Source organism: Phaeoacremonium minimum (genome assembly GCF_000392275.1).
Source record: "Phaeoacremonium minimum UCRPA7 unplaced genomic scaffold PA7_03_scaffold_27, whole genome shotgun sequence".
NCBI classification, from domain to species: Eukaryota; Fungi; Ascomycota; class Sordariomycetes; order Togniniales; family Togniniaceae; genus Phaeoacremonium; species Phaeoacremonium minimum.
In genome coordinates this window covers 384026-393944 of record NW_006920934.1, presented here as the reverse complement: position 1 = coordinate 393944, position 9919 = coordinate 384026, and the positions used below count along the sequence as shown (strand labels likewise).

Genomic DNA, 9919 nt, shown 5'->3' with positions numbered 1-9919 from the left:
GTTGACAGCAATGCTAATTTGTTCTTTCTATTCTCTCAGGTAGGAGGTCCAACAAGAGTGCATCTGCTGCTGATCAATATCTCTTCAGAATCATAGCGCATGTTCAAAACACTGCCCTTGACAGGCAGCCTTCGGTATTATCACAAAGCAAACACGACACCGTAAGTATAATCAGAGCCATGATTACTTGTCTCACTTGTGACAAGTCTTGTGTAAGAAGTGAAGGTTGTAGTAAGCAAGTCTAAAGCAAGTAGTAGTAATGTAAGTCACACGAGAGACCGTAGGGATAACATCCTGCCTCGTGATTCGTTAGCTGCGGGAGGCCTACCATTACCTACACCAAGAGAGAAAGCAGCAAACCACATTGGTTCTCTCACGATTTGAGGCCTAGAAGCCCCACATTTCCCTCCAATACCTCTCCACGCAGATGTGATAATGGGATTGCTAAGAAGCAACGTGTTCGGCCAATGTTTGAGGCCGCTGTCGCAGAGAAGGTACAGGGAGAAATTCAAGAGGGAGGAGGAAATTGCCGAAACCAAACGCAGGCGTGACGATACTGTCTGGCGAAATTATATCATTCCACACGATTGATCATCAAGATAATCCACCTCGGCGGTAATCAACGAACAACAGCCAACAATGTACCAACACTTCGTTCCTCAATTTCTTCTTCGCAACTTTTCCCATCCGTACGAGGATGCAACGACTCCTAACAGCGCCCCAAAAGGCAAAAAATGGCGCAAGAGAAGTGTGCGCAAGGATGTAAAGCTATTTCCGGGAGACCCAGTTGTTCATAGTGCGGCATTAACCAAAGATCCGATCGAGCTGGTTGAAATGCCGGTGAAGCGCGTTCTTGGACAGATGGATATGTACAAAGACACGAATCAACCTCCTCCCAAGCAGCAGCATATCGAAAACATGTTCGGCTGTCTAGAATCTCGCGTCAGTGGTATCTTCCGAAAGATCACAAAGGGGTTCGAGGCGGGTGACTCCGGCTTGTGGCTCACGCGTAAGGAGCGGAACGAGGTCCGGAAGTTCTTGTTCTTGTTGAAATACCGGGGGTCGGGCTATCATCGTCGGTTTTGTCATCCTACACCCGAGGAATATGACTCGGATGACAGAGAAATCTTCCTGGAATACATCGCTGAGAAAGGATTCGTTCGACCCATCGACGTATGGTTCCATAACCTTAAGACTATAATGGAACTGGAGATGGATCCTGCAGGAGCGTGGATGGAAACGGTCCGGAAGAGCATGTATCGCACCGATGCGGAAATGTTCATCATGCACACACAATCTTTTTATATGTCCATATGTACCCCCGAGGATCCATCGGATGAGTTCATTATCACGGATGCATGTTTCAATGTTTTTGAGGGCCGATCTCTATACGCCAATGATGTCCGAACTAAACAGCCTGGCATAGTGTCATTCATCAATTTTCACGAATTCGCACCGATCTCGCCGAAGCTCATCATTATTCTTCGAAGCTCCCTCTTTCCTGTACCTGAGGAGGATGCGGACCCTGAGCAGAAGAAAATTAGAAACGAGCTCCGTGCTGTTGCGGTGGATAACATTTTCGGGCATGAGGCGTTGAAATCCAGTCTACTCTTCGATCTGCCAATCAAGAAGGCCCGGAACTCTTACTCAACGATCATCCGAGGTACGGCCAGGCTCGCAGAAGGCGAGGATGGAACGCACAAGCTTACAGACAGATTCTGCTTCAGTTTCTTCCCTATTCAGCAGATCTATGTTTGGAAGATTAATGGGCTTTTCTTCGACAACGCGTTTACCAGTACAAACATTGTCTTCGCTTCGAAGGAAAACTTCTTCAGAAGTCTAGAGTGGTATATGACGGCAAGTCCAGAGCTGATTGGGAAGCATGTGAAAGTGGAAGATGGCGATAAAAGGCTGGAATTTTTGCAACGGTTAGACGTGCTGATGAAAGCCATGGGCTCAAACAAACAATCAATTTGGCAGGCGGCGCCCCTGGATGAATCCTACGACCGAGAGTTCCACCAATTTTGGATCACATATGTGGTTCGCGAGGGTCTAAAGATGGGAGAAGATTGCTCATCATCTCCCAATAAATTACTGGTCGCTCATGCACTTCTTGGTATATACCTTTAACCTCTTACTTTTCGAGGGATACTGTAAATCACTGACCGGTGCCCTATTAGGTGGATCCCCAACTGAGTTCTGGGGTGATTTTGAGCAGTCGAAACGTATGTGGGTGTTGCGTGTTAAGATCGATTCATGGTCACAGGGAGTCGATGAGGACATTCGTCAACGAAACCGCGACTTGCTTACGGAAGCATATCTGAGATGCCCTCCAAGGAGGGTCTGGTTATATATGAAGATAGTGAAATACTTCCATCTAGTTGTGGGAGACAGCAAATCAACTAGCCCTGATATCAAAACGAAACGTCAGCTAGGCCAAGAAAAAGATGCGGACGAAATTGAAGATATCATTGCAAGAGGTGAGCAATCATTCATCCTGGTCTAGTCTACAAGCTTTGATGATAATGGGACCAGCAAAATGTTTCCTTGATGACGAGGACGACATGAATAGAATTCTCCATACTACCGTTACGAACGAGATTGAGATGAGGAAACGCCCCGGGTTCAATATTTGGGAGATCCGTGCCTTCACGATGCTCGATCTGCCCCAAATTGTTTTGAAAATCAGACTAGTTTTCGAGAATCCAGGTGAGGTTCTTTGACTAACGCAGTCTGTCAAGGGTTCTTGACTAATAGGAAAACTAGGCCCTATTTGCTGCTGCGGTATACTTGACCATCTTACAGAAAACATCACATACACATTTGTGGCTAATCGTCCTATAGGAATACCGGAAATTGAGGTCCTTGCTATGGAGATAGAACACCAATTGCGGATATTAGAGCATGTCGAGATTCGTGGCTTCGATGCCACTCCGTTCTCAGAAGATCAGGTCTTTGAGATCCTGACTAGAATCAAAATACGAGCCAAGTTCGCAAAAGTCTTAGAACACAAGATGAAGGCCAGAGCATTAGAGGAGCTGAAGACGGTATTTTTCAAGTACACGTACCCAACTCCACCGACCAGCCTGTATAACATATGAACCAATAAATTGAAAAACGTGAGCATATTCGTCATCTCTGTCATAACCACGTGTGCTTTCCATGATCGTGAAGCTCATTCGACCGCCGACTTAGCGGCATGAGGCCTTTGGTAAGCCTTCATCCAATATTCAGATTGCAAGAAGATGCCGGTGTTAATCGAACGCCAGGGGTTAATAGGGTCGACAAGAACAAGATCGAATCGTCTCAGTAGCTAGTAAAAGAATGTATTAGTCATTGTCGTGGCCAGGGGCAATGCGTGGAATGCGATAGTAAGCGCATAGTGCAAGGTTCAGATCTCGATCAGGGAAGATAGAACAGCTTACCTCAACAAAAACCTTATTCAATTCCATCAGAGCCACGTTCTTGCCTAAGCACTGCCACCTGCCGTATCCGAACACAAGCTCCAGAGTTCCCTCCATCTCCCGCAGCTTGTCGGGTGTGCCTTCGAGCCACCTTTCCGGTCTGTACTCCTGCGCATCCTCTCCCCAAATATCCGTTCGGCGGAAGATGCCCCAGGCGCAGTAGCCAATATGCGTGCCCTCTGGGAGGTACTGGCCCTTGAAGACATCACCCCCTTTGGGCACTTCCTTGGCCATCAGTCCAACGACGGGTGGCCAGATGCGGAGTCCTTCCTTGATGACCGCCTGGAGATAAGGCATCTCTCGTGCTTCAGCATCAGTAATGACAGGCCAGGATGGCTTAGCGGCCTCAATCTCGGCGCGCAGGGAGCTGGTCACCCGTGCATTGGTGACAATATGTAGCAGTGTGGCGCGGACAGCAGTTGCAGTTGTGTCAGAACCAGCCAGGCTAGGAAGGATCGTGTCAGTCAAATTAGAAGCCACCAGACATCTGGTCCTAAAGCACACGGCTGTATAAACTCACAGCTGCATGAGGATCTCAGATTCGGCCTCGTCTTGCGTAAGGCCGCGAGCCACGAATGACCCAAGCATGTCCTTCTGAACCTTGCGATCGGGCCCAAACCGTTCTGCAGCAACCTGTTTGGCAATACTTGACATGGCCAGTGAGTAACAACACCCAATGGGCAGGGGAACTAGAAGGTCTTACGCCATGGTCTTCCCAATCCCAATCAGGTCCTTGTCAGATGGGAGCATGCGTTTGAAGAGTGGCGATGACAGAATGGTCAGCATCCAGGGTATTACCGTGCTCACGATGATGCCAGGCATGTTCTCTTCTTGCGTCCTTATGTACTCGTAAACGTCCGAATCGCTAGACAGGTCACCGAAAGGCTTTCCAAACGCAAGGTCGGTGATGACGTCGAGGGTAAAGTACTGCGCCTTGCGGCCAAAATCGAAGGGCTGGCGGGTTGCAGCATATTTGGTTTCAATGAGGTCAATCAAGCGAAGGACATTTTGGTCAATCTTGGCCTCGAGATTCTCGACCTCTTTGCCAGAGTACTAAAACAAGGGCGGGAGAAGTAAGTCAGCGTTCAAGATGCAGAAGCAGGCTGGCTTGCTGGCTGTCTGGATTGGCACCAAGGGGTAATTCCACCATATCATTAACTTACACCTGCCGCCATCTTGGAGCGCAATTTGGCATGGAGATCGTCGTCTCGCATCGAGAGAACATTGTCTCGGCTCGGGTCAAGTCGCATGCCATTGTACCAGTCGGAGCGCTTGTAGGGAGTGCGGACGTTGAGCATGCGCTTCATGAGGTCTGGGTCGCTGGTAATGAGGTAGTCGGGGCCCACACGCGCAATCGAGCCTGGACGAGGTGAGCTTTGCTGTGTCTGCCACCACACTACACCAGACCAGGTAACGTTCGTGGATGAATCGACGAACCATATTTCTCGCACGCCTCGTACAAATCGAGGTGAGTCCTGCCTCCCCCAACAGCGCGGATGAGCCACAATTTGGAAATGCCGGTGCTGAAGGGTCCCTTGAAGTGCCGGAGGCGGAAGTACTGGCGCAATGTGGCAATGACGCTCCAGGCGAGGAGCAGCAAGACGACCACACCGAGGGGCGGGATGAGCCACCTATCGCCTATCATCGTGGCGGCTCTACCTAGCTAGGAGCGCTGAAGAAGGACAAGAAGAGGTCGTCAATTTGCCGAATATCTGAATCACTGAAGCACAGACAAAAAGACAGCAAAAAGCAAGCAAAAGCAAATAATCGACGAGGCAGGGGAGGCCTGAAGACAATCGAGCATTGATTGTGGTGGAAGGGGGAAGAGGGAGAGCAAGAGACCGAGTCGACTCCCACCGACACTAACACATCTGCTCTGCTCTGGTCAGAGGCTAGCTCCGACCCGTGTTGGGTTAATGTTAATGTTAGGGAGTGTCCGCCCGCATTCTGCTAAGTCGAACCAGGTTAAAGCTCCTGGTCCGCTGTCCGGGGCTGCTCGCCGGGGGCTGCCGGAGTTCAAGCCGGGACCCGCCTGTAGGGTGGGATGCTGGGACCCTTGTTGGCGGACATGCCTCCCAGTTCTGCAGCTGATGCGACAACCACCACCACCACCACCAACCGAGAATGCCTGCTCACTGATAGGGCATAGCCATAGGCATGAGGAACTCAAAGTTTCGGTAATGTTGGAAGCAATCAAATGTGTCATTTCTACTCTGCAGATGTCTGTCTGTCTGGGAAGTGGGCACTGATACTTCTCACAATCGTGACCGAACCACACAATACGGTGCCTATCAATTACTTCGGTGCTAGAGTTATGTCATTGCGATTGCCATTGCAGGCTAGACAGGGAGTCACGGACAGCCTCCTCATTCGGGTGTCGGTGGCTGTGGCCGTGTTCTCTGTTCACCGTTCTCGATGTGCCAATGCTAAAGCCACCAGGCCCACCGATATCACAAAATTGAGTGCTTTGCAGGTACGTACATACATATACACGCAATGCAAGATACGTACAAGTACTTCCTTTTTGGCTTGACTTGCGCCCTCCTCTCTACTATTACCAGCTCAGTCTAGGTGCTTGACAGGGTGGAAAGAAACGCGACCCAACCTATGTCGACCCCTCCCTTGCTTCGCAACAACATTGCTTCTCCACATTGTTAATTCTCACCTTGAAACCTACGCCAAGGAACGTCTCTTCTGATCTTGGAAGATCCATAGTGCCGTATTCATTGTCAACGACGACAGTGAGACCAACTATGTCTGGCTCCGGGCCGACAGGCAACATTGAGTCCATAGTAGCTGACGTTCGTGGTGCTCCTATTACTAGGCCGCTCTGACTTCACGCAAAAGCTGAAACACCGCCTCTAGACTGACGACCACGATGACCTGGATTCCACGCTCGGGGAGGTGAGCTTATGTCCAATTGCCGGCAATGGAGAAAGATAGGCATGGCTTTGAAAGTATAAATGATTGACTTGTACCTCGGGTCGGCAGTCCGTGACCAGCTCGTCGGCATCTGTCACTTCGAGCATAATGCGATATCGTGAGGAGAATGGAAGAACATATCATGCATTTCGAGCAGGACGTGAGACACTACCACCAAATGATCTCTGATATCCACCATACTGACAAGGCCCAGGATATGTCTTGCCAAATGATGAGGTAAGTCATATCCCATCTCGGACCTTGATGGTTCTCAGTAATGGCATGTATGGTTGGCTCGTATGCTAATCGCCAGGGAGCAGGACGAGAACAACCGGCTAGGTACGGGCATCAGCCCCCTCCTCACTGCCAATACACAGACATGATTGTCTTGGCTGATCTTGTTCAATTAGACCTACAGCATCATCTCTTTGTCATGACTTTCGACGAGAGCTTGTACACATGCCCTGCCGGCAAGGACAAGCCTCTTAATCGCGTCTTGGACGCGGGTACCGGAACAGGAATCTGGGCCACGGATTTTGGTACGTTGCAGGCTTACAACATATCAAAAATGCCGTGCCAACTGACATTCCCAGCCGATGACCATCCGGAAACGCATGTACGTCACACATCGTGAATGATCAATGGAGACCAAGAACCATCACTAAAATAAAAATGAAAACATCAGGTCACGGGAGTGGACCTCAGCCCCATCCAACCTGCCTTGTGTGTCTCAACAGCCTTGATTGCTGGGCATCAGAAAAGCTGCTGACCTGCCGTACCGCTTCCCTCGAATACAGTGTTCCTCCGAATCTGACATTTTACCTCGATGATCTTGAGGATGAATGGACCTTCTCGACCAAGTTTGACTTTATATACGCGCGAATGCTGACGGGCTCGTTACGGGACTGGCCTAAGTTTATGGGCCAGAGTTTTGAGTAAACAGAACCCTTGGCTCTCGCCTCTATAGCAACGACGCAACGACGCCTTCGCCAATGAGAACGTGCTAACTTGGTAAACCCTAGGTACCTCAGTCCTGGTGGATGGATTGAAATTGCGGACATCTATCTTGACTTCAAAAGCGACGACGATACGGTGCCGCCCGACAGCGCGGCCAAGAAGTGGGCGGACTACATGCTAGAGGCTGCCGCCATCTTTGGTTGCCCCCTAGACAGTCCGAAGTTCTACAAGCAGCAGCTGACAGATGCCGGGTTCATTAATGTAAAAGAGACCATATACAAATGGCCTTCGAACCCTTGGCCAAGAGACAAGAAATTCAAGGAAATGGGTTGGTAGAATCTCCATGCATCGACGCCAAGTAGCAGAAGTTGGGCGCTAATAGGTCACCGTTGATAGGAATGTGGACATATGAAGATCTTGGCCGAGGAGCTTCAGGCCTCAGCATGGCTTTATTTACTCGTGCCCTTGGCTGGACGCGGCAAGAAGTCGATATCTTCTCTGCAAAGGTTAGGAATGACATGAGGAACAGATACATTCATGGTTATTGGCCAATGTAGGTTTCACAGACTTCTGTCCATTCTGCTAACGTTGCTAACTCGGTCTCTTTCCCAGCTATGTTGTTTATGGACAGAAACCGGGATAGCGATGCTGAGGTATGAAATTCAATGTCGTCTGTGGGTTAGATAAAGGCGAGCGCAAAGAGATGGACGGACGGAAACACAAAAGTCTCAAGTAGCGTACTATGCAGCTCAGCCTGATCGACGGGTCGTGGTGAGCTAAGCGTCTCCGAAATCGTGTCAGTATATAATACTCAAGGCCCGCCCGCAATTCCCTTGGTCGAACAAGGCTAGAGCTGAGGCTGCCGGAGTTCAAGCCGGGACCATAGTAACATGAATTGGGTCTTGCTTCAATGAATGAGAGTAATCCCAGACCTTAGCATGAGAAAGCCGGGTCGGCCATCCGGGGATGAAGCTAATCGATAACATGGGGTCTCTAAGGTCGTGCGCAGCTGGTCAGAACCTTGCCAAGGGTGGTGAGCATTCAATCACTGCACTTGGAGATCATGTGATAATTGGGTGTCTAGGCACACATTTTCGATGGTAAATCTTCTTGACCGACCACAAGGCCAAAGCAAAGATATTCTCAGTGAGGTATGCACCGTGATCTACCGACATGATGTGTGTCGGGGGCCTGCGGCTATTTGGGCCGTAAGGCCGGTCTCCAGGAAACGGCATTTTTTGATGGATGGATGAGCCCTGCCGTACTACGCATTGGCACTTTTGTTACAAGGGCTGAGAATCGGTACTACATACCTATAGTATAGATTTTCAGCCCTTCGTACAGCCCAAATCCAGATTACGTCCCGAGAACGTATCCAATCGCACTATATCTACTTCTGTATAATTCTGGGTTTGGACGCCTTGAATGTCTGCCTGCATCTAGCTCCTGAATGGTTCGCCTAGGGGTGCAGAAGTGCTACTCTGATTGAACTCATATACAGGCTCTGGGCCCTTCGGCGAGTGCTAGTGCCAGTGCCAGTGCATATGAGCACTGCCAAAGTCACGGCAAACGCTCCAGGGTCGTTGTCTTGTTTGTCTTCTTATAGGAAGAGAAACAAACCGGAGGGTACGAGGGTAGAACTGTCTCATGTTTGTCCACACGCTTTCTCACGACTTTTCCAGGATGCCCCGCGCCACAGGGCATTTGGTAAACCATGGCGAAGCATTTTCAAAGTGCCGAGACCAGTGGGACCTCTATCAGGGAACAGTCTACAAGCTATACTGGCTGGAAAATAGGGGTCTGGCCGAGGTTATGGACATAATGAAGGCCGATCATGGATTTTCTGCGACGTCAGTGGACATCTCCCAATTCCTGTCCGTGCCATTGTAGCCGCACTATATTGACGAGCACACGGGAGACATTCTGACGAGTCTGACGAGTTTGACATCTAGAGAGAAGCAATACAAGACGCAGTTCAAGCTCTGGGGACTAGCGAAGAACGTCAAAGCCGAGGAGATGAAGGCAATGATCCGCATTCGACGGCAGCGGATGAAGACGCTCAACAAACGCACAGACTTCCTAGTGAGAAAACGTCAAGTCTCGCCAGGGAAGCTGGAGCGCTTCGCAAAGCGGCAGAGGCATACTTTTTCACCAGATTCGGGCTCTACGCCACAGAGTTGCTCTTCACCAGGTGAGTTACAACGCCTTGGCTGCCTACCAACCCATCTTAGGGAGTCTAGGTGAGCGACTGCCACCATAAGTATTGTGGCGGCTGATCTTGATACCATCGTCGATGTAGCTGCCGCCACGCCCTCTGGCATCGAGTATTACACCCCCGCTCCATCCCCGACAGGCGACACAGAAACAACAGTAGTTATCAGTGCCAATAAAGCCGTCCCGCATGACCCCGGGCCCGAAACTGTGATTCCAGACGAGAACCCGGCTATTCCCGCCCCTATTTCTGCGGTACACGGCACCTCCGGGGGTTTGCTTGTGGATCTAACATCTGAACTGCAAGTACCGACTCCAGCACCATTTGGCGGCTGTATCCTACCATTCTCAATTCCACAACCAAA

General features: G+C 50.0%; 2 protein-coding genes across 2 annotated transcripts; one reads left to right on the top strand and one right to left on the bottom strand.

Moving 5' to 3' along the window:
• Positions 1-639: 639 nt before the first annotated feature.
• On the top strand, positions 640-3101 carry UCRPA7_406 (hypothetical protein; the record flags this gene model as incomplete). The annotated part of the gene is made up of 3 exons (XM_007913002.1): positions 640-1663; positions 2181-2225; positions 2845-3101. 3 exons carry the CDS (start codon positions 640-642, stop codon positions 3099-3101), a joined length of 1326 nt encoding a protein of 441 aa, XP_007911193.1.
• Positions 3102-3175: 74 nt separating this feature from the next.
• UCRPA7_405 (putative cytochrome p450 protein) lies at positions 3176-5109 on the bottom strand (the record flags this gene model as incomplete). The annotated part of the gene is made up of 6 exons (XM_007913001.1): positions 3176-3313; positions 3426-3909; positions 3985-4110; positions 4168-4517; positions 4628-4784; positions 4925-5109. 6 exons carry the CDS (start codon positions 5107-5109, stop codon positions 3176-3178), a joined length of 1440 nt encoding a protein of 479 aa, XP_007911192.1.
• Positions 5110-9919: the final 4810 nt, after the last annotated feature.